At 34.5% G+C, this 26,748-nt stretch overlaps 2 protein-coding genes across 5 annotated transcripts in view; both read right to left on the minus strand.

The window, feature by feature from the left end:
• LOC136031471 (G protein alpha q subunit-like) overlaps window positions 1–15,788 on the minus strand; it is a 34,266-nt gene extending 18,478 nt beyond the window's left edge. The window contains exons 1-4 of the mRNA XM_065711097.1: window positions 15,542–15,788; window positions 9,359–9,543; window positions 8,176–8,330; window positions 5,792–5,920 (exon numbers count right to left, since the gene is read on the minus strand). Coding sequence (XP_065567169.1) covers window positions 5,792–5,920; window positions 8,176–8,330; window positions 9,359–9,543; window positions 15,542–15,659 — 587 coding nt within the window. The 5' untranslated portion in view covers window positions 15,660–15,788. The remainder of the gene's footprint in view (window positions 1–5,791; window positions 5,921–8,175; window positions 8,331–9,358; window positions 9,544–15,541) is intronic.
• Window positions 15,789–18,174: 2,386 nt separating this feature from the next.
• Window positions 18,175–26,748, minus strand: part of LOC136031472 (gamma-secretase subunit Aph-1-like) — an 82,741-nt gene continuing 74,167 nt past the window's right edge. For all 4 annotated transcript variants that reach the window (XM_065711101.1, XM_065711100.1, XM_065711099.1 and 1 more), the window contains exons 5-6: window positions 24,193–24,443; window positions 18,175–20,908 (exon numbers count right to left, since the gene is read on the minus strand). In XM_065711101.1, the coding sequence (XP_065567173.1) occupies window positions 20,741–20,908; window positions 24,193–24,443 (419 nt within the window). In that variant the 3' untranslated portion in view covers window positions 18,175–20,740. The remainder of the gene's footprint in view (window positions 20,909–24,192; window positions 24,444–26,748) is intronic.

Consider the following 26,748-nt stretch of genomic DNA (forward strand, 5'->3'; position numbering starts at 1 on the left):
AGATATATAATTTTATGCTAATAGTGTGCATACTAAGTTTACATCGTGGATAATTTGTCGCTTTCAATTGTGCATAAAAGATATAAGTAGACGCCGCACAAGTATGTATGTATCCTTTGAAAATAACAGCCTAAGAACAGTTTTTTTTCATAACTTGGCCTTTTACTAATACGACCTTGGAAACCTTTAATGTTCTAATCCACATTTTAAGTCACATTAAAACTTCATATATTAGCCTTTGAATTCACTGAAAACCAGTTTCCAATGTTTTCATAACAAATAAATATTTGTTTCTTACGACTTAAGTGAAACTAATACAACTAGTAACAGCTCACCGCAGCACCAAGCCGCCTGAGGCCGACACAGCTATGCACGCTTCTCCTTCATCCTAATACATTCAAAGCTTCCAACTTTACACCCTCCCAGGAAGTTCCCATTCCCTTTAAATCTTTCTTTATGACATCCTCCCACCCCTACCGTGGACAACCTTATTTCCGTTTATTCTTATACGGTTGGCAAAAATGACAATCTTTGGTAATCTGTCATCTTTCATCAACAGAACGTGCCATAGCCACCTCAACTTTTCTCTCATTATAGCCCTAGAAAGCAGGACTGAACCACACTTTTCGCACAGCCTAATATATGAAATACATTCAGTAAGCCGGGTACATAGAACTATCCATAGGCAATTTCTCTGGTAAACATATAGCAAATCTTAATTGAAACAAGAATTCAAAAGCTACCAAAAATATTCTTTAGTATTGTTCCAACCAAAAGGTATATGATACAAATATCCAACTGAGGAATTTTTTGGCGACCATTAAGCTTAGTGTTTCTGATGTCTTTCTTCATTTTCTTCCAAAAATATTTTCATGAATGTTGCTTGTTTAAAACAAGCTTATTCAGGACATTCGATCTTTACGAACGCAATTGATGAGAACTAAATGTATCTTATGCGATTGTTAACTTTTTTTTGTGATTACTTATCAATTATAATTCTATTATCGTTTGGTAAATACTATTAAATAAATTTAAATTTACTGTTTGAATAAATTGATTGATTAATAAACAGGGCAATACTTTCTTCCAACATAGCACCAATATTACGAAAATCTTCAAGCGACGCTTCATACACAACTCCTTTGAGATAAAAAACGAGTTGTTTCGACTGAAAGTAAGGAGCAACATTAAAACTTAAAAAGAACAGAAATTATTCCGTATACGAGGGGAGCTTTCCCTCCTCAAAATCTTGCTCATTATGTTCAAGTGTTTTTTGTACTTTTAAAAGCTTCTTTATTCTAATTAAAGATCGGGGTATTATTTCCCCTCATATACGGAATAATTCCTATTTGTTTTAAATTTCAATTTTGCTCCTTACTTTCAGTTGAAAAAACTGATGTTTTGTTTAATTTTTGATGGTTTTAAAAAAAATACCAGAAATACCTTTTCCTCCTTCATGGAAAGTCCACCCATGGAAAATTCCTCAATGTATTGTTCCTCCTGAGTAAACAACTCCCCCACCCCAGACAATTCCATCCTCACTAAAAATTACCCAACAAAATTTCCAGTGGATAACTCCATCTGGATAATTCTCCTTAGCCTACTTGCATTTGAAATAAATTTGGTTTTAATTAAGTTTCTGATCGTTTTTTAAACTCTACCGGAAAAATTCCCACCGTAGAAAATTTTCCTTAAATATCTCCCTCCCCCTAAATTGGAAATTTTCCCCCACGGAAAATTTTCGCATGAAAAATTTCTCCCACGGAAAATCCCTTCACGAAAAGATCTCCCAGACAATTCCAACTCATTGAAAATTTCCCCTTGAAAATTGCCTTGGAACATTCTAAAATCGAGTCACCAAAGAAAAAGTAAGACGAATAAGAGAATTTCATAGAGGATTTTTGGCAAATCCTCCACGTGTAAAAATTTCCCTTGAAATTTCCTTCCTGGGAACTTCCCTTCTCATTGTAAATTGCCCCTACTGAAAATCTTCCCCGCAACCCCCCCCCCCAGAAAAAAAAATGTCTGTATACTTCCAAATAACAAGTACTATGCGTAAACCATGGGAAAAATCTCATGACTTACAGCCCTTTGCCCAGGGGCTGTGGGTGGTCTTTTCATCTCCAGAGGTATATTTATTGAGCCTTTGAAACATGCTGATCAAAATTGCTATTTCAAAATTCGAATCATATGTCTTTGGGGGAAAAGGGAGTAGGAGGAGGGGCTAGTTTCCGTCTAATCTTCTTAATCACTTACAGAGAGCAACAAAACTTTTACTTTAGGCTCAAATGAGTCCTTTCTTGATATTTCAGAACCATTGACTCGATATGATTACCAATGAAAAACATAAATAAATCAATACAAACAAGCACACATCTGCGATTTTTCTTCTGGCAAAAACTCAAAATTAAACAGTTTTACTGATGGGACCTTGAAGCCTCTATAGTAGGGTTCTCTTATACGCTCAGTCAGATGGGGCGATTTTCATTAATATTCCTTGAGTTTTTGGGATACTTCCCCCTTTTTTCGAAAATAAGCCCGTTTTTCTTAAGCTTGTACCTTCTGATGGTTAAAATTAAACATGATGATGAATTGAATCATCATAAAAAAATTATTTTTATGCATCTAATGTTATACCTGGAAATCTAATGTCGAACCTGGAAACTAATTGATGCAAGAAAATAAGCCAAACGTTCCATTCTGGCGGCCTCAGACGCATCTGAATTAATTGTTCTGCAAGTCTCATATAGAGAATTAGACAAACAAGTAAAGAAGAGTGCCCGGACCGACAAGAGGCAATTTATTGAACAGAAAGCAGCTTTGGCGGAAGAAGCAGCAAAGAAGGGAGATTCGAAAACAGTCTATAGATTAACCAATGAGATGATTGGAAACCTAACAGGACTGATCTAGTAAAGGACGAGAATGGAGCCCTTTTGACAGACCCTTTGATGATTGACGAGAGGTGGGCAACCCACTTCGAGAACCTTCTAAATAGACCGAGAATAAATGACCAAGATCTAATTCCTGACACTCCATTTATGATTCTTAATGTAAATGAAGAACCACCGTCTCCAGAAGAAATCATAGCCGCTGTCAGAAAGCTAAGGAACGGAAGAATGCCAGGAGTAGATGGTATTACATCTGAGATGCTAAAAACTTCAGTCCGCGACTGCATGACAGTTTGAGTTGAGCTACTAACTCAGATATGGAGTGAACAGAAAGTGCCCAGTGACTGGACGAAAGGAATCATTATTAGGCTCTTCAAAAAAGGCGATGCGCTTGTTTGTGGCAACTGGAGAGGTATTAACATAAGGTAGATACCTAGTAAACTTTTGTCAATTATTTTATTACAACGCCTACAGCAGAAACTGGACCAATATCTTCGTGATGAACAACACGGCTTCCGACCTGGAAGATCATGTGCAGACCTAATTTTCACAATGAGAATGCTGGTTGACGACTCAAAGGAATGGAATAAAAAGCTATATCTTCTTTTCATTGACCTAGAAAAGGCCTTTGACTCGGTTGACCGAGAAATCTTATGGAAAATCCTCAAATACTATGGAATACCCCCCAAGATAGTAGAACTGATTATCGCCCTGTACAAAGAAACAGAATGCTGTGTTCGAACAGAAAACGGAGTTACAAGATACTTCAAAATCATGACTGGTATCAAGCAAGGATGCGTATTATCACCACTTTTATTTACAATAGTTATGGACTACGTACTCAGACAGTCTACAGGCTATGGAGTAAACGTCAACAACAAACAACTCGCAGATCTTGACTTTGCAGATGATATAGTACTACTAGAAGACGGCAAAGATAGATTACAGCTGCTGTTTGGTGAAATCTCAGAAAAAGCCCTAGAGGTCGGATTGTCGATCAACGTTGATAAATCAAAAATTATATTCACATCTGGCTCCCCCCTAACTCTTCAATGCTCCGATAAATCTGTTGAACATGTCCAAGAATTTAAATACTTAGGAAGCTGGATAGAAATTACTGGCGATGTCACATTTGAAATCAAGAGAAGGATTGGACAAGGATCAGGCGCCTTCAACAGACTAACACCAATTTGGAGAAGCAACAAATACTCACTTCGTTTAAAATTGGGCCTGTTCAACAGCAATGTATTGTCTATATTGATGTACGCCAGTGAATGTTGGAAACTCAACCAACAACTTGAGAAACGTATCCTTGGATTCGAAAACATTTGCCTTCGAAGGATCCTCAAAATCAGTTGGCATCAGAAAATTACCAATAGGGAAATCCGGCTGAAAACAAACCAGCCCATAGTGACCGAAGTTTTGAAGAAACGAAGATGGACATATTTGGGTCATGTTCTACGCATGCCCGAAGACAGACTTCCCTCAAGACTGTATCAACGGCAGCCTAAAGGAAGACGAAGACGAGGGCGACCAAAACACACACTGCGGAGGCAGTATGATCGGAACCTTAAAAAGGCAAAAATTTCCCTCACTCCGCAATGGGAAGATATCACTGCAGCCGCAAAGCTTCGTAATGAATGGAGAGACTTTGTCGATGCCCTATGCGCCACCGATGGCTCAGGAGGATCTAAGGTCTAAGGTAAGGTCTAATCTAATGTTATCAAAACTTTTTTTTAGAGTTTCGGCTACAATTGTGCAAATTAAGTCCGAAATGTTTGAAATTGCAGAATAAAATTGGACGTCTATATAATGTACTTTTTGTCTGTTGCTTCAGCTTCGATTGGAAAAGTGAACAAACAAGATTCTCACTCATTTGGAGATTTTTTTTTCATCGGGTTGACGCAAAATACAGCTACCGAAGCAAAATCCATGTTCCAATAAGAGAGGCACCCGCAAACTTCCGTCGTTTACCCAAACCAAATTAATCAAACACTTCGAAAACTATAGGCTCTATCACTATATTAGCTCTATGACTATCTACTTGGTTCTACTGCCCTAGCAGTGATGCATGAACGGATAATAGATAGACATATCTATTAACAATGAACTAACCTCCTTTTTATATAATCCTAATAAGGGGAAGGGGTTAATGCCAGGTTTGCGTCTCACTCAATTGGACTATCTGTCTTGGCTTTTTCTACAATTAGCCATGACTTGATAGCCACAACTATTCCATTTTAATTCAAAAATCAACAGAGCTTAGCTTTTGAAGGTCGCAAGATGTGAACTACTAACAACGAACTCAAAAATGGATTCAGAAGAATTTTTCTTCTCAGCCTCTTAAAGGGTATATCTGTTTCGATTAATGAGGCAGCAAGCACAGACGCAGCCTGGCATCAGACCGAATAGCTCTACGGGTAACGCAGCGCAAGTGGTATAAAGCCAAAGGAAAGAATGGACCTCTGTTTCAAAGCTGAATTACAAAAAAAAATGATTGCAAATTAGCATTTGAGCAATAAATTTACAAACAGCGTCTATTCATTCAAATGGAATTTTTCCGACAAGAAAAATAAATCTGTCAGTCCTGGTTCGGAACAGAAATGAGCTAAATATTCACAAACATGGACCCTTTTTCAGTGGGCAGTCATGAAAACCAACTGCCGCAGAGACATTCGACTCCCGTTAGAACTTCACCATCTTTATCCCTTTATCGTCCAATGATGAGTATGTGTATGCACTGTCTGGAACCTATTGCCAGGATAATATACGGATCAGTGTTAATTTTTCTGGGCTTAATCATTTCAATTCATGTACTGTCAAAAATAGTTTAGGACTATACTATAGTAAATTTGGCTCTTTTATATTTTATTACTTAACCTAATGAAATAATATCTATTTACCTAAAAATGATAGAATCCAAATCAAACGGATATTCAATAATGCCAGTCGTAGGGACACGGGCTCTCAGAATGTCTTGCTCCGTTGGTAAGAAATCCGGTGAAGAAATTCTATCCAAGTCCGACAAATAACTGCAAAAGTACTCAAAATCTTTAGCTCAAAATCACCATATTCGATTTAAGAGTAATTCGACTACATCAAAGGAAAACATTGTCACAATTTTTTTTTCTATCACTTCCGACTATTTTTCGAAGAACCTTGAGGGGACCACGTGTTAAATCATTTTACTAAAAACACACTGGAAAAGTATACAAAAAAGACTACTAATTTGATTGCAATATAGCAGTTATCTTTGAGTTAATGGACGCCGGTGGAATGAGCTTTAGTAATTAATTCTCATACTATAATCCTAGATTTAATTCTCCATTCGAACCGTTAAGAGCCTTTGATCAAGCCCATACGACAAACACTGGATAAATCACAAAGAAAATTCATTGATGGTTTTCAGTTTAATAAAACAATAATCTGGTAAAAATTTCTTGCAATTTTTGGTGCTTTCTGATGTTTTTGGGCTGGGAAAATGTTTTTAACTTCATGACAAAATTAACTGTGGGAAATTGGCTTTTGGCAAATTTTAGCTAATTATTTTTGAAAATTAAATTTTTTAGTGTTAAATGGCAAACACTTCGTTATAATTTCCAGTATAGACCTTTATCAAGAGAATATTACTGTGATTATATAACCAAATATTCAATACAAGAATGAACTTGAATCAATTTGGTAGCTCAGACTTAGTTTTGATATTTAGTATTAGTTTCAACTAGTACTAAATATATATTATACTGTCATCTATATTACTCGCTTGTTCTATCCTGCTTCTCTAGAGGCACTATCATGCTATATATAATAGTAAATCGATTCTCCTGAACACTGACATCAGCAACCAATGATCAACATTCTTGATTTTAGATATATTTAATTTTAGTTGTTAAAATGAGTAAGTTGCCCTACCCTCAGGCCCAGCCCAGGCCCTGAAACATAAACTTTGGTTTTGTGGAGTGTCTAAGCAATATTCACGAAATTCCTTTTCATATTGAGTAGGTTGCACTATCTTCTAAAAATATAGCTTAGACATTATTGATGGATAATTATCAGTCTATGGCGTTAATCTTTGTTTAAGACAATTCCCTTATAGATGCATCAAGCTATGAAATGTGAAAACTTACAAGCAAACAAGACAATTTTAGAACATGTGCTTTTCAAAGACCTTATCCTTTGCTTGTCAAAATGCCTTCCAAAATGGGACCCGAATATAATCCTAATTCGAACACACTTCGATGGAATTTCCGGTTATGATCGATTTTTAAAGTTTTGATATATAGCCACCAAGCTTATATCTATTAATAACCGTTCAAAATTCAAACTGATCAATTCTTTAAAACAAACAGTAAGACACTTTGAAAGAAAACTCATCGCCGTCGTAGATTTTAACCTGGCAATACCACGTTATGAATTGAATATAGGTAATTGTTGAATAACATATATATAGTAACAATATAGTAACAATAGGTAACGTATTGAATAGGTAATACCTATTCAACAATGTGTTTGTAGTTTTTAGTTTTCACTTTGACATACACTCAAACCCAGAATATTTGGTTCATTTAAGACCGTTTTAGTTACATGGGCTGGTAAAATTGTTCAAGTGTTCCGTTTTTTCGATTTTGTCATTAATCCTTTATCTTATGAAATCTTAAAACAAAAAGTTACAATATGAGTTAGCGAACGCCGAGATTTTGAATGTAAATATGCTGTATCACTGACAATTTAGAGTAAGAAAAAGCTTCTCCAATAATAATCAGGATTGTGCGTTTATAATCTAAATTGTGAGTTCTACAACTTGGTTGAAAAGAAAATTACTGGTTCTTGCTTATCGTTTTGTCGTGTTGCGAGTCTTGAGCCGTAGATTTGTAAATTCTGTTTTCCTGTAATCACTAATCGACAATTTATTTTGCAGACTGGCTTTATATGGTTGAAACACTTTGGTTTGACATTGGAAGATACTTCTTAGCATATTGAAATCTTGGAGTTAACTAAATCAGGTAGTGAGTAGCCCCTAAGCATGTGTTCTTATCAAATAAATAATATTTTGCTATACAAACTTAAAAATATATATTAGATATGAGCCTTTTAGAAGCCAGTCTGATTATTCCCTTGGGTATTACAAACCCCAGTATGCTAAAACCCTCCAAGGTGAAATTTTGCCAGGAAGCTGAGAATCTGGTTCCATAGGCTATTGAAATATTAGGTAGGCATGAATAATTTCTCGTTTACTTTGTTGCTTTCTATGAAAATAACATTTCAGTGTTTACAGATATATTCATACTATTTAGCAGAATCTGTCAGTTGATATTCCCTTCTCCTGTCGTAGCATTCTTGAATGCCAGAGTCGTTCCACAGATCCTTCATATATCCTATGAAAGGCTCTTCAAAAGATGTGACTAATTCATAGTCAATTTCTCTAACAGCTTGAGCTTTCTCCTAAAAAAAGAAAGAATTATTTTAAAATGTGAACAAGTAACTCCCAAACAATTATTGTAAACTAGCTGCCCCCACCAACCCTCTCCATGGGAAATTATCGCCGTGGAAAATCCCACAGCAAAAAAATCTTCCTCCCCCACCCGATAAATTACTATATTAAGACCTTCCTCTAGGGGCTATAGGGGGTCATTATATCTCCAAAGATATAGTTAGTCGGCTTTTCAACTATGCTGAAATAATGGCTATTTCAAAATTTCGATCAGACGATTTTGAGGAAAAAGGACGTGGGAAGGTGCCTAGTTGCCTTCCATTGTTTTTGGTCACTTAAAAAGGACACAAGAACTTTTAATTTCCATTTAAATGAGCCCTCTCGTGATATTCTAGGACTCATTCTTGACTGGTAATAAACATATCTGAAATAAGATAAATAGATGCAAACCTTCGTGCTTATACACAAACAGAAATGTGCTATTGGATAAGAATGTGCATTAGATACAAATGCAGGAGAGTTTTTTTTACATATTTTCTAAGATGATGTTTAGAGAGTTTCACATTCTTTCAGACACAATGTTGTTTTTGCTTAAACTACCAAGGAGAGTGAAAATAAGACTGGATTGTCAGCATTGGCTGAAAGGAAACTTACATTACCGCATACGTCTTAAAAAAAATAAATCCAAATTAATGAAAAAGAAGACCATAGCATTTATGAAGTTTTTGATGGAAGCTGCCGCCAGAATAAAAAACTACATCTCAGCAAGAAAAATTGGCTTTTTTAGAAAGAGCAGCGATTTGTTAGTAATTGGTAAAAATTCAAAAAGCTCTTGTCATGAATGAAGCTTTAAAAATCGGTAAGAATGAGCTAAAAACATGGAACTTAACAGCTTAAGAAATAGTAACTTCCATTTTAAGAAGTAATTGTGTTTGAGAATGCATAGGTTATAAAATTTTGAATTTTTAGGAATAAGAGCCCTTGGCTAGTTTAACTAGTTAGTTCCACTAATTCATCAGTAAATTTGAAAGAAACTTACAACGCTTGCATTTTCGCCATAATTAATTTTCAGAATATCCATTGCTCTAATCATTGACTGCATAGCCATGTAGATGTTCTGAAAAATGAGTTTAATAAAACTTCTTTTGTCTTCATCTGAGTATCCAGAGCCGTTGATAATTCTCATTTGTTTGATAAAAGTGGATTTGCCAGATTCTCCAGTACCTAGATTAGACAAATTACTAATTACTGATGCACATTACTAATTACAAATTACTAATCACAAATTACTAATGGTCCACAAGCTGTCAGTAAGGTTTCCCTGTGAAACATGGGATTTTGTGACAAGTCGTTAGCTTTTCAATTTTACTACGTGTAAGAATTGCCTCTTATTAATAAGAAACTGTATTAAAAAAAATTTATTTATAAGCGGCCTTAATTTTGGTATTTTTGATTGTCTCTAAGTATACAAAATTAAAGGATTGACACATTTCTTCAGGGAACTCAACATTGATGATATGGCGACTTACACCCCAAAACAAATAATTTAAAACTATTTTAGTTTTAAAATAGTTTTAATTTTAAACTATTTTAAAATTAAAATTATTTTAAGATTAATTTTATATAAATTTTAAGATTGTAAAATACAATCTTTATTCTAAAGATTGTATTTTATCATCTGAAAGCATAACAAGTAGCTTCCTCGACTTATGTTCCTTGAACTACAATCATGTGAGTTTTCAAGATTTTCTTAAATCTAGCTAAAACTCAGGTTTGGGGGGCCTGTCTTCAGTTTTCCATGTACATCTAAGCCTTAAAAGTAGCTTCCTCGACTTATGTTCCTTGAACTAGAATCATGTGAGTTTTCAAGATTTTCTTAAATCTAGCTAAAACTCAGGTTTGGGGGGCCTGTCTTCAGTTTTCCATGTAAATCTAAGCCTTAAAAATAGCTTCCTCGACTTATGTTCCTTGAACTACAATCATGTGACATTTCAAGATTTTCTTAAATCTAGCTAAAACTCAGGTTTGGGGGGCCTGTCTTCAGTTTTCCATGTAAATCTAAGCCTTAAAAGTAGCTTCCTCGACTTATGTTCCTTGAACTAGAATCATGTGAGTTTTCAAGATTTTTTTAAATCTAGCTAAAACTCAGGGTTGGGGAACCTGTCTTCAGTTTTCCATATAAATCTAAGCCTAAGAAGCAGCTTTCTTGACCTATGTTCCTTGAACTAGAATCATATGAGTTGTCAAGGTTTTCTTAAATCTAGCTTAAAATTGGATTTGGGGAACCTGTCTTAAGTTTTCCATATAAATCTAAGCCTTAAAAGTAGCTTCCTCGACTTATGTTCCTTGAACTAGAATCATCTGAGTTTTCAAGGTATTCTTAAATCTAGCTAAAACTCAGGTTTGGGGAGCCTGTATTCAGTTTTCCATGTAAATATAAGCCTAACAAGTAGCCTCCTCGACTTATGTTCCTTGAACTAGAACCATGTGAGTTTTCAAGATTCCTTAAATCTAGCTAAAACTCAAGTTTGGGGAGGCTTTCTTCAGTTTTCCATATAAATCTAAGCCTAACAAGTAGCTTCCTCGACTTATGTTCCTTGAACTACAATCATGCGAGTTTTCAAGATTTCTTAAATCTAGCTAAAACTCAGATTTGGGGAGCCTGTCTTCAGTTTTCCATGTAAATCTAAGCCTAACTGGTAGCTTCCTCGACTTATGTTCCTTGAACTAGAATCATGCGAGTTTTCAAGATTTTCTTAAATCTGGCTAAAACTCAGCTTTGGGGAGCCTTTCTTCAGTTTTCCATATAAATCTAAGCCTAACAAGTAGCTTCCTCGACTTATGTTCCTTGAAGTAAAACCATGTGAGTTTTCAAGATTTCTTAAATCTAGCTAAAACTCAGGTTTGGGGAGTCTGTCTTCAGTTTTCCATGTAAATCTAAGCCTAACTGGTAGCTTCCTCGACTAATGTTCCTTGAACTAGAATCATGCGAGTTTTCAAGATTTTCTTAAATCGGCTAAAACTCAGGTTTGGGGAGCCTTTCTTCAGTTTTCCATATAAATCTAAGCCTAAGAAGTAGCTTTCTTGACCTATGTTCCTTGAACTAGAATCATATGAGTTGTCAAGGTTTTCTTAAATCTAGCTTAAAATTAGATTTAGGGAGCCTGTCTTAAGTTTTCCATATAAATCTAAGCCTAACAAGTAGCTTCCTCGACTTATGTTCCTTGAACTAGAACCATGTGAGTTTTTAAGATTTCTTAAATCTAGCTAAAACTCAAGTTTGGGGAGCCTCTCTTCAGTTTTCCATATAAATCAAAGCCTAACAAGTAGCTTCCTCGACTTATGTTCCTTGAACTGGAATCATATGAGTTTCAAGGTTTTCTTAAATCTAGCTTAAACTTAGGTTTGGGGAACCTGTCTTCAGTTTTCCATATTAATCTATGCCTAACAAGTAGCTTCCTCGACTTATGTTGCTTGAACTAGAACCATGTGAGTTTTCAAGATTTCTTAAGTCTAGCTAAAACTCAAGTTTGGGGTACCTGTTTTCAGTTTTCAGAATCTTCTTTGAAAGCTCATGGTCACAGCTTGGTGACTACAGTGAATTGTATGATGGGGCGTGGCCAAAAGGTTTCCACAACTTGAACTAATCAATAAAGTTATTCAGGGTCTTTTCAACAACAATATCTACCGTCTAAGTCATGATAGGAGCTCAGGATCTCTGCAGATCCGCTCTAAAAAGGAACTTCTCATGTACAAGTTAAAGCAGAGAAGTGGGACTGATGCCAAGAATTTAAAAAAAAATGCACGGCCAGGGTGAGGAGAGTACTGCGTTAAACTTCATTTCCAACGGTATTACGAGTTCTTCCATGTCTAACCATAATTTATCTTCTATGCTAACTTTCACTAAACATGAAAAAGTTATGTATCCATATATTTCCTTCAATGCTAAGGACAACACTAGCATCTAATATTCCCCCATATGGGAAGGTAGAACCAAGCAAAACCATGCAAAAAAATTTTGCTCTACAGATCTTTAAGTTAAAACCCTTTTTCACTGCTCTAAAGCAAGCATCGTAAAATTTTACCACTAATCGGTCCACGGCGTCAATCGATTAAGTCCCATCAAATCTTTGTGGCTGAGTTGGATCCTTCATCTTCCGGAAATTTGATGAGCATGGTGGTGACATTCTAATCGCTTGGTGCTAGATACAATAGCTGCTGGAGGTTGTTGCCCTGAAAATTATAAACCCATCTATACAGAGGTCCTAATTCGAGACCTGTGCAGTGTACCCATCCTTCGAAAGTGACTTTTGGTGATTGGTTGGCTGAAATTCGTTGAATGTCATCAGTCCAGTAAAGCTATTGACTTTTGATCCAGTCCATGATACTATGGGAGCAACAAAGGAGTTTAGGGAGGTTTTTATGCCGTACTCGGTCAACTTCAGGTAACTCCCGCTACGCGGCAGATGCATTTATTTCTAAACACGAAGATTCACCGTTCATCCTGTGCATTTCAGGACATAGAAACACTTTTGACTACCAAAGAGAACAGAAACCATAACAAGTAGGCCTGATTGTTTGTACAGATGTGTTTTAGTTAACATGAAAGAGACAGTAAAAACGACATTGATGTCAAAATTTCTGATTTTGTGAATATTTCTATGAAAGAGGAAATTCGATGGAGCGCAAATTAGAATAATAAAAAGTTCCAAGCATCTCAGGAACAATTAAAATATGAGAACGGATGGAACGAACGGACGAAATTGACCAATATTACAAATGCAAGCCATGGACTTCTGTTTAACAGTCCAACCATCTAGGGGCAAACAAAAAAGGTCGTCTGCGAATGGGGTGGTAGGATGTCGTAACAAAGACTAGAGAGAAATTCTTGGGAGGGTGTAGAGAGGGAGGCTTTGAATAGGTTCGGGTGGAGGAGGAACTCGCATAACTATGTTGGTCTTAAGAAGCATAGTGTTGCAGTGAGTTGCTAGTAGTAGTAGTATCATGAGATTCAACAAAACGAAATTTGTCACATGAAAGTGAAGAGCAAAGATGAAACTGAAAACGAACAAGAATTATTGCTAGGGAGTTTATAAAATATATATCTGCAATATTTGTAGAAATAAACTAACTTATAACATTTCCTTATGTTAGTAGAATACTAAGAAAGTAACGCTTTACAGACAAGTGATCTTACTTGAGATTTTGAAAAGATTTAAATTGCATACTACCGTTTATTTTTTAAATGACCAATGAAAAACTGTTGAAAGCCGTAACTAGTCTTCAATTTTCTGCAGTGTACTTACTTTCTAAAAATCTTTTTTGTTGCGTCGATTTTGTGTGTAAATTTAGTGCCAAGGAATCACTGCCTTTTCTTTTTATTAAATAAAAAAAATACAGGTTTTTTCAACTGAAATTTAGGAGCGACATTAAAACTTAAAACGAACAGAAACTATTCCGTATATGAAAGAGACTGTCTTCTCATCAACATCCCGCTCTCTATGCTAAAGTTTGATTCTTTGTCACAGTTTTACTTTTTAAAAAAATAATAACTTTAGCGTAAAGAGCAGGACATTGAGGAGGGGACAGCCCCTTTCATATACAGAATAATTTCTGTTCGCTTAAGTTTTAATGTCACTCCTTACTTTCAGTTGAAAAAACTGTTTTTATTTAATTTCTGAACGTTTTAAAGTAAAGTATGTTTTGATTTTAGCTCACCACACATGAATAATTAAAACAGAATTTGCATATCAATTTTTTTTTTTTGGCTAAATGGCTTTCTCATAGTTCTGATCAGACGATTTTGATAAAAAAAAGGGTGGGAGAGGAGGCCTAGTTGCCCTCCAATTTTTGGTTGCTTAAAAATGCAACTAGAACTCTTTATTTTTTTACGAACGTTTTTTATTAGTAATAAATATACGTAACTTACGAATTAACTTACATAACCAATTTCTATTTTTTTATATTTTTATTACGTATATCTTCGGGTCTATCCCCTCGTTATTACCTCACTCTTTAAACTAAAGCTTGAAGTTCTTCCCAATTCTTTAAGAGTGATCCTTTAATCACAAAGGCCGTAGAATAAATAGTTGAAATTACTAAAAGTATTTTAGCGTAAGAGCGAGGTATTCAGGAGGAGACGAACGCCCTTACAAGCTATTAGTTTTAAGTATATACGTAATAATTTATGTTCGTCTTAAGTTTTAAAACTGCTCCTTACTTCCAGTTGAAAATTTTTATTTATTTTCTCATTGCTTTTTTAAATAATGCTAGAAAATCCTGGCCCCCCATCATAGAAATTCTCTTCCCACATGATAAATTCCTCCATGGAAAGGTTCTCACAAGTAACCCCCCCCCCCCCCCAACGCAAAAAGCTCCCTTGAAAATGTTTGTACAGTTCCCAATAACTATTGTTATATGTAAACAATGATCAAAGTTTGTAACTTGCAGCCCCTCCCCCAGGGACTGAGGGGGATCAGGTGATCCCCAAAGACATGGTTATTAAATCTTTTTTTAACTATTCTGAACAAATGGCCATCTCAAAATTTTGACCCGGCAACTTCGGGAAAAATGAGCGGAGGAGGGGGCCTTGGTGCCCTCCTGTTTTTTGTCACTTAAAAAGGGCACTATAACTATTAATATCCGTTTTAATTAGCCCTCTCACGACATTCTATGACCACTGGGTTGATACGATTACTCCTGGAAAAAACAACAACAACAAAAAAAAAAAATAAATAAACACGCATCCATGATCTGTCGTCTGGCAAAAAATACAAAATTCCACATTTTTGTAGATAGGAGCTTAAAACTTCTACAAAAGGATTCTCTGATACGCTGAATCTTATGGTGTGATTTTTGTAAAAATTCTATGACTTTTTGGGGATGTTTTCCCTATTTTCTACAAAACAGGGCAAACTTTCTCAGGCTCGTAACTTTTGATGGGTAACATGAGCTAGATGAAACTTATTTATTTAAAGTCAACATAAAAATACAATTCTTTTGATGTAACTATTGGTATCAAAATTCCGTGTTTTAGAGTTTCAGTCACTATTGAGTCGGATTGCTCCTTACTACAGTTCGGTACCACGAACTGTTTGAAAGGTCGGCTTATGGTCCGCACGAGTTAACTCTTCAAGTCCTATTCTAAGAGAAATTTTTTAATTCGGTGGTGCCAATGCCGGTCCCATAGGGAAAACCGTGAAAGGGGAGAAAAAATTCTTACCTAATAAGAGCAGCTTAAGCTCTTTTCTAGCACTTTGCTTATCCTTCTTTAACTGTTTTTCAATCTCTTGATTTATTCTCTTTTGTTCTTTAGCTTCTTCGGACTGCAAGCAGGACATGTTTACAAATATTTATTTTATCGTTCCAGAAGATCTTTAAAGGTCCTTTTCTAACCAAAAAACTGACCACTTAGATTCTACACAACGTCAACAAATATTTCCAACGAAGCCCAATATGGAAGAATCCTCAATAATGCTAAAATGTCGTAGTTATATAGAGGATTAGTGTTTAAACTAATTTAATTAACGTAGTCCAAGAAAACCCACAGAATAGGCTAATGGATTGAATATAGGAAATAAAACAGAACAGAGCTGTTATCGACTCCTCAAAAGGAAGAAAGACTACAGAAATAAAAAATCTAGCATTACCCAGCAAAACTAAAATAAAACCTAAGCAAACCGTTTTTTTAACCTCCTTATTTAATTTTTCTTTGCATTGGGCTGAAGAAAAAAAAGAATCACTCAACATGAAAAGACACGACAAGAATTTTGATCTTCGTTTTTTGAAAAAGCAGAACAGAACTATTTTCGATTCCTCAAAAAGAACACACAAGGACTAGGAAAAAAAAAACGAACAACAAAAGCCAAAAAACTCATACATAATCTAACATACCCAACAAAACCAAAATAAAAGCAAACGAAATGTTTTTTTAACCTCTTATGTCTCGACTAATATGTTTGAAGATTTAAGTTAAAAACAAAAAAGAACTCGCCTGAAGCTGTTTAACCCTACCAAGATAGCCATAAACTGTCAGTGACACTAGTAATTTTTAATTACTATTCAACCAATTTTAAAGCTCTAAAAATTCAGTTATTCATTTATTGGGAACCCTTCAAAGCAATATGGGACTAAAAGAAGCCAATAAAGAAGAGAAAAAACACAGATTGCCATACAATAAAATAAGCAGAGACTAAAAAAGGATACGAAACCATAAGAAGAAAAGAAATCTATTGCTTACTATTTAAGAAAATGGAAATATTTATTTGGCATTTTACGATTAGTTTTAGTATATCGTTTGGTAACGGCACCACATTAATCAGCGATAGAAAGATTTGCAAGAACTAGACAATTAGTTTTACCGCAGAGGTTGATGAAGTAACTACTCGACAAAACTAAAAAAAAACGCTGATTGGATGTTAATCTTGTCAGTTTAGGGGGGGGGGGCGTTTCTAAAAGATTGTTGCACACAGCCTGTGAGGAAGAGCAACAGCATCATACTTTACAACTACTGCAACCAACTATTTACTGCAATACTAAGCCAACCAACCCAGGCGAAAATAGCTACTTAAACTCCTCATTCCTAAAACTGTTCAAAGCCCAGCTTTTTACTCCTCACATAAACTGAGAACTGTTTTAGATCTGACCTCTTCTGACACTGTTTGGGATGACCTGATTTTCATTGACTTTAGATGGGTGGCTAAAAAGGACATTCTTTGGCAATATACCATCTGCAAAACATGACCTAGCCATCCTAACCTATCTTTCATTCTAGCCCTAGTAAGTCGAATCGAACCAAACTTTTCTTTCAACTAATTGTTTGATAAACGGGCAGCCAAACGAGGATAAACACCACAAACAAGAATAAATATAGGAAATTTCTCAAGACAGTGGGAAACAAATAAGAATGAACATTTCGACCCTATGTCAAAGGGCTGTCCTCAGCAATGCAAAAATATAAAAGAAGAAAAAAACTTATAACAAAATAAAATCAATAAAACTAAAATGAAATTTTTTTCAAAAGAGTTCCAGCATCCTTACCTCAGCGAAGTTCAACCAAGTTAACCTTCGTCGCTATTTACCATACGAGGATCCAAAACTGTCCTTTTACAATTCCTCTCCGAGATGTTTACTATATCTTCCTCATACTTTAGAGCTGTCAACAGCATTAAAAGGGCAAGCTCCATTTTCTATATTTTTTGGAAAAGGGGCCAAAGAAAGTAGTATAAAAACCAAAACATACTAATTATTTCTTTAAATAAATGCAAGGCCAAACCATATCCAAGTGTATAAATATTAATTTTTAGAAACTCAGAAAATCTCTATTTAATTAGTTATGTTTAGTCACACTATATAGTAACGTATTAATGGGTCAGCTTATGGATTGTTAGTAATGGTAGTCATAATATTTACTTATACTTCACAGTAATTTTTAATAGCTACGCGACACACCATCATCCTAGCTCATTTCCTGCAAAAAAAATCTTTAAAAAAAAGAATGTTAGCCAAAATAGGATTATCTCCCAAAACAAAATTAATGTCACAAACCAATTTACAGGTCAATACTTTGCATGGTTGCCAAATTTGAATATTATTTCCAAAATGCACTAGCATATTCATATATATATATATATATATATATATATATATATATATATATATATATATATATATATATATATATATATATATATATATAAGTGAGGGTGGGGTGGGGGTTCTCAATACACATTATCAAATATTTTAGAATTTGCGCATTGTTGTCTATAATTTTGTAAACCTTTGCTATTCTTTGAATATGAGCAAATCTTGTTAATACTCTTACCTAAGCAATACTTTTTTACTCAACACACAGAAAAATAAATAACTCTTTATTGTATAAACCAAAATCTAATTACAACTCCGATTACTGATATACAACAAATCGACTGGAAAGCCAAGTAAAAAAAAAAAAAGCAAAAAGAAATGATGAATTGAAATTGAAAAGTACAGACGATGATAACCTAGTAAAAGTGATCATTTAAAATCTTGAGTTAAATGTTTTAACCCAAACCAACTAACTATTCCTAATTGCACTTGTGCATTTAAAAGTAAAGAGCCTTTCCAGACGATCAAAAATTAAATGGATGAATCTATTCCCAATTCTAGAATGCTGAAAATGAATATTTACGGATCGTTTAAAATACATTCAAACTCATCAACCGGAGGACATTGTACCGGCTGATATGTCTAATTGGAAGCAAAACTCTCTGAAGTTATTCTAAAAACTAGCACATAACCAGGAAGCTTTTATTTAGTTAAAGACACTTTAACCACCCATCAAAACAATTTTTTAAATTCCAACCAAATGTATTATGAATCTGATCAACTTTGTGGAAGTGATGAAAGACGTGAGAGCCATGGCTAGTTCGAGTAAAGCTAAGCAGTCTCTGTGAGAGGTTACGTTGTTTTAACTTGTTCATAGTTGTGTAAAAAATGTTTAGTTTCACTTTTTGGTGATAGTCTATTATCCATCCATCATCGGGAAAAACTAAGGTAGACGGGCATAGAGTAAGGGTAATTCAAATAGTCTATCAGTTCTGTGAGTCATTTGAAGGCAATTACAGACCCAAAAACGGTTCAAAGATTGAACACAGTTTTTTCCATTGGATGGACGTAAAATCGGGCTATCAAAGCAAAATTAAACTCCAGTCACATCCTAGCAAAAAAAAAAATGACAAGGTTAGCCTGTAAATTGGGTTGACTTGCAATCCCAACTGCCACAACGAAATTTGGTCTCTACCAGATCTTAGCTTAGGAATTTTAGGATACCAGTCACTTGCTTATTCAAAAGATCTTTTATTTTAATGGAGTGGAAGTGAAATCTGACTTTTTTGGAATTTTCGGCTTTTCTAACTTTTTGGAACTCCAAAAAATTCAATACGAACATCAATCCCTGGCGGATCCTAGCTTAGCGATTTTGAAAGATTTGAGCTTCAAAACGGATTGCTAAAAATATTCACTTCTCAGCATCTAAAACAGAATTGCTTTTTTAGTTTGTTCAGTCTTACTTCTATTTCAAGGTAAAATTATGAAAACCCTACCAACAAACTGACCCTTCAGACGTAAGTTAAACAAAACGGTTCTCTATTTTTCTTTACAAATACCCAAGACCATAAAATAGTAAACACACCAAATGGACAATGATGCAAGCCACGATTAACTTCCCTTAAGCGATGATATTCGGATAATTTTAAATTAGTTTGAAATCTTAATTGTCAAGTAATTAAATTATTATAAGCATATTTTTATATTTACTTATTTGCTTTGCTGATGAGACTATTAGGTGTAGGGCCAAAATATTCATTTAGTAAAATTTCACTGTTTTAAAATTATTCCTCATTGTTTTACCTTTTGTAATTTGTATGATAGGCAACATTAAGACTATCACACTTTAACAAACTTTAACTAATCACAATAAAATTGGAAAGCCCCGCATAACGATATATTGGGCAACATATGCTAAAGTACCAAATGTCATCTAAAAATACGAAACAGCAATCTATACCCGGATGAAGGGTGGAAAACTGAAATCCCTCTGGAAACCCAACGTAGCTTTCAAGATTAATTTAGTTTTTATAACAGCAAGAAGAGCAGTTCTTAGAAAAATTAACCTATTCCATAATAAACAAAAGTAATAAGCTCTCAAATACATAAATACTGGCCCAATAATGAGTATCCATTGTTCGGTGATAATATTTTATTATGAGACTTAAAAAATCGATCATTTATCAGCAGAATATATTATTTATACACATGACTTTTCATGTTTTACAACTTTCCCAAAGTAGAATTTATTTAATTCGGTATGATATGCTTGAGTATCTGGCGAGCTGAAATTAATCAACAATTATGGAGCCTCTATTTGTGAAGATGTAAAAATCGAAGAATATCTTATCTAATTAACGACCCTCATTCTCGTATATGCAATAATAACTGAATAGTTCCAAAAGTTTTTGGTAGCCTCTTCTTATACCTTCTTATTCGCTAGGTTTACAGTATACAGTAAGACATCTTAAGATATTGTAAACATAGCCTAGTATTTGAAAAACAGATACTCTTTTACTTTTCAGTTTTTATTTTAGACTGCTAAGACTAAGTAATTAATTTACTTATAATTAATTAATTAATTGAAATAATTCTTATTAATTAAATCAATTACACTAATAAATAGACTATTAGGACTCATTTTTGTGTAGCTCTGTTATCTGATCTCGCATACGAAAAAGTCATATCAGTCTTTTGGTATTGTTATGTACTGTGCCTCAAAATCATTGACTCAACATGTAAACAATTAGCAATTATGATACATTTGAAATCAGACTAATTAGGAAGCTTCAATTTAAAATTAAAAAAAAAAGTTATTTCTAGGAATGAGTTTCTCCTAAAGGTCCGAAGTGACGATTGTGCTTTGTACTTTCGGCGTAAGAAATCTCTTGAATGATCCTTGCGTGGCACCGGCAGCAGAAAAGGCCCAGATTCCAGTCACAACTGTTACTGCATATACAATGGTAAGGCTTACTGCATATAGCTGCTGAGCATTTAGAAGAGTCTGAAATAAAAAAAAACACAGTTATATAAATTTAACATGAAGCAAACAATCTTTAAATAATTGTTTTTAATTTTTTTATTTTAAATTTTAAAAATTTAATTTTAGAAATTTGATTTTATTTTTTTATTCTATTTTTTTTTAGACAATCCAAAATTTAGGAGGCGTAGTTGGTAACATGCCTTTAAGGACTGGAGAAGTCAGAAATTTGCCGTCTTCTCTTAGTACTTTCCATGGATCTAGTGGAGATTATATTTTTCATAGACTTATACGGCTATTTAATATTCAGTTTCTCAGATTTCAGACAGGATTCGATACTACAGACCTGTCTGAATAGTTTCAGACCAAATCCTGAACGAGTCAAGCGTCAAATAAGCTGTCCAGTAGGCCTACAGGGTAAAAAAAAAACAGAAAGAAGAGCACTACTAGAAACCTAAAAAAAGCACACACAAAATATAGTTTAAAAAATTTACTTAATATGAAACCTCAAATAAAGGATAATAACAGCATTATGAATCCCTCAAAGTCAAGGAGAACCTTGGTTTACTAAACCCGCGTTTGTGCTGTTGGCTTCAACAATCTTTCGTTTCCGCAATAATACATAATGGAGTTTTGACTATGGAAACAGTGTCACAGTAATAAGGTTTCAAGGCACACGAGAATGATAATCTTATATAGCTAAATCGATTACTTAGAATAGGCTTCCTTATGTGGAAAGAAAAGGCTTTCTTTTCTGAAGTATAATTACCAAGAGCTTAAGAAAAGAATATCATATTCATAGAAATGCAAAGTGTAACTTTCAATTGCGTAAGTACCATTACGCGATTTAAATCTGGAGCGGGGTCAATATATTAATACAAAATGGTGATTTTTAAATGTAGTCGAAAAACAATTTTCGGAGAGTAGGGGAATTGCTAATTCAAGGAGCGAGTTCGATCACAGAATTGTATTAGAACACGAGAAGACTACCCAGGCCTTAGAAAAACATTTTGGTAAGGAAAAAACTCACTATAGAAGGTTTGTATCTCCAAATGCACTAAAAAGTAAAACAGAATTTCATTCTCTCCAAAACCAAACTTGTAGTGATTATTCAAACACAGCTATTCTTCCAGAGGATAGCACTTTTGCAGTGTTCTTTGTTCAGAGAAGAAATCTATGAAAATCTTAAATGGAAGAAAAAAATTGTTTCAGCTTCAAAACCAACAATCCCAAAAAATAGAGAATATAATAGGACTATTCAATTGAATTGCGTGGTATCTACAAGGATTAGCTATTATTATTTTTAAGATGAAAACTTAACTTTTCTACTTTACCAAAATGCCCCACGTCTACAATCTTTCCACTCGCAAAATCAATTAAAGCCAAAAAGTTTAATGAAAAATTTCAATTCAGCATGGTCACGTTTAACAAGGTCAGCTTCTTCACAACATGGGGACCATACTGGATTTTTCTGCGTCAAACATGTTAAACATGAGGTTTTATGAAAGCCCAGTTTGAGTGTGTTTTGGCCCGTTTCAGGCATTTTGCTGGTACACAAGAAAATTGGCAACCCAATTGTAGACATTGTCTTTCAGTGAATTAATTAAGAGCACGTCAATCAATACCACTCTCTAATCACTAATCATATGAAAAAAGTGTTTAAAATTTGAGTTCTAACAATGTTCTTCACATATTTTTATCACATCTTAGCGACACTTACGTACACCTCAAAAGGGGTTAGGGGGTTGTGTATTCAGTTCCAGCTTCCCATAAAATATAGACTTTTCTTTAAAATAATATAATTATTTTATTTACGCTTTTAAGTTTGTTTATAGTAGCACCCCCCTTCTTCGAAAAAATAGAACGTATACATTTAGCTGGTATCACTACTACTACTACTACAAATTCATCACAACAATAAACTGCCTGAGATAGACAAGCTTGCGAGCCTCTTCAAACCCCCAAAAATACAACCCTTTTTATAGCTCATAGTTTCACCATCCTCAGATATTAAGGTCTGACCTCTTGGTGTCTCATCCTAACCCAATCTGGGGTATACAGCCTTCTACTTACCTTTCCCCATTGGGAGTGTTTTCGTATAGCCAATCTAGAGAGACCTTTGTAAATTTTGGATACATTTGGATGCCACAAAAACCGGCTCTTTTATGGAGCACATAAAAGGTTTGCTTTTCTTTTCGTTTTGTTTTATAAAAAGAAAACGTTTTATAAAACTCACTATATTGTTCTTTCGCGCTTGCAGAATTTCACTTTTTCAGATCAGAATGCCTAGTACTACCCTAAAAAATACTCAGGTATGGTAAACCTATTATCCTTCCAGATTTTCTTTTTTTTGCCGTTCACATGGGTTAAATATCTTTAATTCTGAGACATTCTCTTGAGGCTGCATGGAGTTGTTAGTAATAGTAACGTTGGCAAAAACGTTTTTGCACGCCATCTTCATTTGGACCTCCACACTCCCTGAAAATAATCAGCCCATCTCTTCTTATCCCTCTCTCTATAAGTATTTGAGGCATATATGATTGGAAAAAAATTCCTAACTTTAATGAGAACTAGTCCATATAGACAGCAGCCTCTCAGCTTTTGCCACTCAGATATGCCACTACGATATCTTACTACTATGCCACCTGGCTGCATATTCCACTGCCTTGGCGATGTTATCCATAGGCCTCTTTTATACTCTTTTATCCATGCTTTCATTCCTTCTCTACTTCTCTTACTTTCCTTTCATTTTATCATCATTCGAACTTCATATACAAATCCCTTCTTCGCTTTCAGAAGCTTAAAACTGTATCGCTGACATTACTAGATGCGTTTCTACCTTTCTTCCTTAGAATATAATCTGCTACTTCACCAGCTATACTCCCAAAACCACTCCACCCACCCTTCATTTTATCAAGTTCTAAACTCTTCAAGATTATATCCAAATATCCTTACTCCTCTCAAATTTTCACCCTGAAGTCGGTCAACATAATAATCACTTTGAAAGCAGTTGCACTCAGAAACAATCTTGAGGATTCAAAATTTGAAAAGAATTTTCTCAAACTAGAAACCCTGAAGGCTTTCCAGAAAAAATACATGAAGTAGACCCTTTATCAGATAGTAATCTCAACTTTAAATAATAATAAATCCAATATAACATTGTATCTTGCGTCATCTTGGCTGTCGTCTGAAAACATAATCACCAAGGCTAACCGTCTAACCATAATGTACTATGTTTACTTACAGGTCAGTTAAGTATATTACTCAACCAATAAAATTGTGACTACTGCTGTAAATACAAAACTTACCACAAGTGAAACTGCTAAATGTGACAATACGACATAGGCAACACCCAGGTAATTTCTAGTATCCAGGAAACGGAAAAATAGTACACTCCATCCAGTATGTAGTAGTATAAAGGCTAGTGTAAATGCTGACGATACTATGAAGAAGTCTTTTGCCTCGTTATGAAGGCCAACAGTTCCAGGTCCGGTAGAATCTGCCAATAGATTGACTAAGCTGAAAGCACCACTAACAAGTCCATACCCCAGGCCGGCAACTAAGAAGAAAATTAAAATAAAATCATTTTGTTCCTAAAGGTAGGTCTTGATTGGTATAAACGCCAATAAAGGACAACAGTTCAAGGTCCAGTACAGTCTGCCAAAACACTGACTAACCTGAAAACACCACTAAAAAGTCCATACCTTATGCGGGCAACTAAAAATAAGATTAGAAATAGAAAATCATTTTGTTCATAAAGGCAAGTCTTAATCGGTATAATGAGACCTATAAGTATTCTAAACTAAGCTTAGAAGCTGACACAAAAAATGCAGAGAGCAGATGTCAGCTTGTCTACATCCATATTTAAGACGGGTAAACCACATACCATAGTTTCCGTAGGTTTGAAAATAAAAACTGCTTAGTGTGAAAAAATTGTCTTTTAAATCTGATTAGGTTACAATTATTTAGGTTAATCTTTAAAGTAAAAGTTTATGACAAGAATAAATACATAGGAGACAGCACGATGACGTCTATATGACGTTATACTATGTGAAATCATGATATTATGCTAAAATGTCTGTAGAGGAGGAGGATAACTATTGCGTAGTTTATTTTAAAAGAAAAGTTAGCTAAAATCACGTTATAAAAAAGAGAAAATTATGTGTTTTAAAAGACAAATTTATGGAGAAATGCAACAAGGCGTTAAAATTAAATTATGATACATGATGTCATGACATTATGCTAAAATGAATATCAGCCTAAAGTGCAATTACATTTGTAAAGACGATAGCTTCAAAATTAATATGGATGTTGTTCTAGGGTTCATTTCTGTTAGTCATGGTTCGGACTTCCAGGTAACTAGTGCGTGCTTCTGAAGTGACGAATTTATAGCCATAGTACAATGGGAAAACAACCGTTTGGGATTGATGATTACTTTTTTATTAGTAAGTTAGAATATTGTTAAGAAGTGCCAATTTCATGGCCATGGTCGCAGCACCAGATGCAACCAAGTAAAGAACAAATTAGAACCCAGAGCAACCGCAAATTCAAAAACGCATTTTTAAAAAGTGTCTAGTGATGAAAAATTGCAAATTGAAGTTGCTCGAAACAATAACTACTGTTTCGATAAATCTGAATAGTAAATATTTACGGAAAATTCAAAATTGAAAGTCCACTGGTTTGAACAACAAGAAAAATCACTTTATGGCATAAGTAGCACTGATGTTTCCTTCTTTTTCCCTTCCTTCCACTGCTAGCAGGGCACATGAGCATCGTAGTACCTGAGCTCTTTTAAAGGAAGTTAATACATCTCCGTGCTTTTGCAACTACCATTTAATTTGGTACCAAATGCAGTAGATTCTCTTCAATGTCGGTCAGTTCTGTATTAAATAATTCTAAATTTGACAAGTCGAATCGTATTTAAAGGAATTTGTAAACGCTTAATGGCAAAAACGTTATAGCCAATTTTTGGCATTAAATTTTATCGGTAGAGGAAAAATGTACCATAACAGTCATAGCTGGAACCAAATGAAAAGTAAACCACCTATTTTGAAGCTATCGCTATTCAGCAGAGCAATAAAAAAGAGACGTTTAAACATGATATCATGACGTAACATGGTTAACGCTTAATGGCAAAAACGTTATTGCTAATTTATAATATTAATTTTTATTAGTAGATAACAAATATACCACACAGTCTTAGCTGAAACCAAGTAAAGAGCAAACCGCCTATTATAAAACTATCCTATTCACTAGAGCATGATAAAGAGACTTTTAAACGTGATATAATGACGTAATATGGTTAACGCTTAATGGAAAAACGTTATTGCTAATTTATGGTATTACTTTTTATTAGTAGATAACAAAAGTACCGAACAGTCTTGGCTGGAACCAAGTAAAGAGCAAACCATCTATTTTTGAAGCTAACGCTCTTCACTAGAGCATGAAAAAGAGACGTTTAAACATGATATCATGACGTAATATGGTTAACCCTTAATGGCAAAAACGTTGTTGCTAATTTATGGTATTACTTTTTATTAGTAGATAACAAATGTACCAAACAGTTAGCTGGAACTAAGTAAAGAGCAAACCGTCTATTTTGAAGCTATCGCTCTTCACTAGAGCATAAAAAAGAGATGTTTAAATATGATATCATGACGTAACATGGTTAACGCTTAACATGGAAAAAAACGTTATTTCTAATTTATAGTATTAATTTTTATTAGTAGATAACAAATGTACCAAACAGTCTTATTTGGAACCAAGTAGTGTTGAGCCAAGTACTTCTTTTTTTTACTTAAGTACAAGTACCAAGTACTCAGAGAAATTTTTACTTAAGTACAAGTATTAAGTACTTCTCTAAA

The sequence above is a fragment of the Artemia franciscana genome, chromosome 9, assembly GCF_032884065.1.
Source record: "Artemia franciscana chromosome 9, ASM3288406v1, whole genome shotgun sequence".
In the NCBI taxonomy this organism is placed as follows: Eukaryota; Metazoa; Arthropoda; class Branchiopoda; order Anostraca; family Artemiidae; genus Artemia; species Artemia franciscana.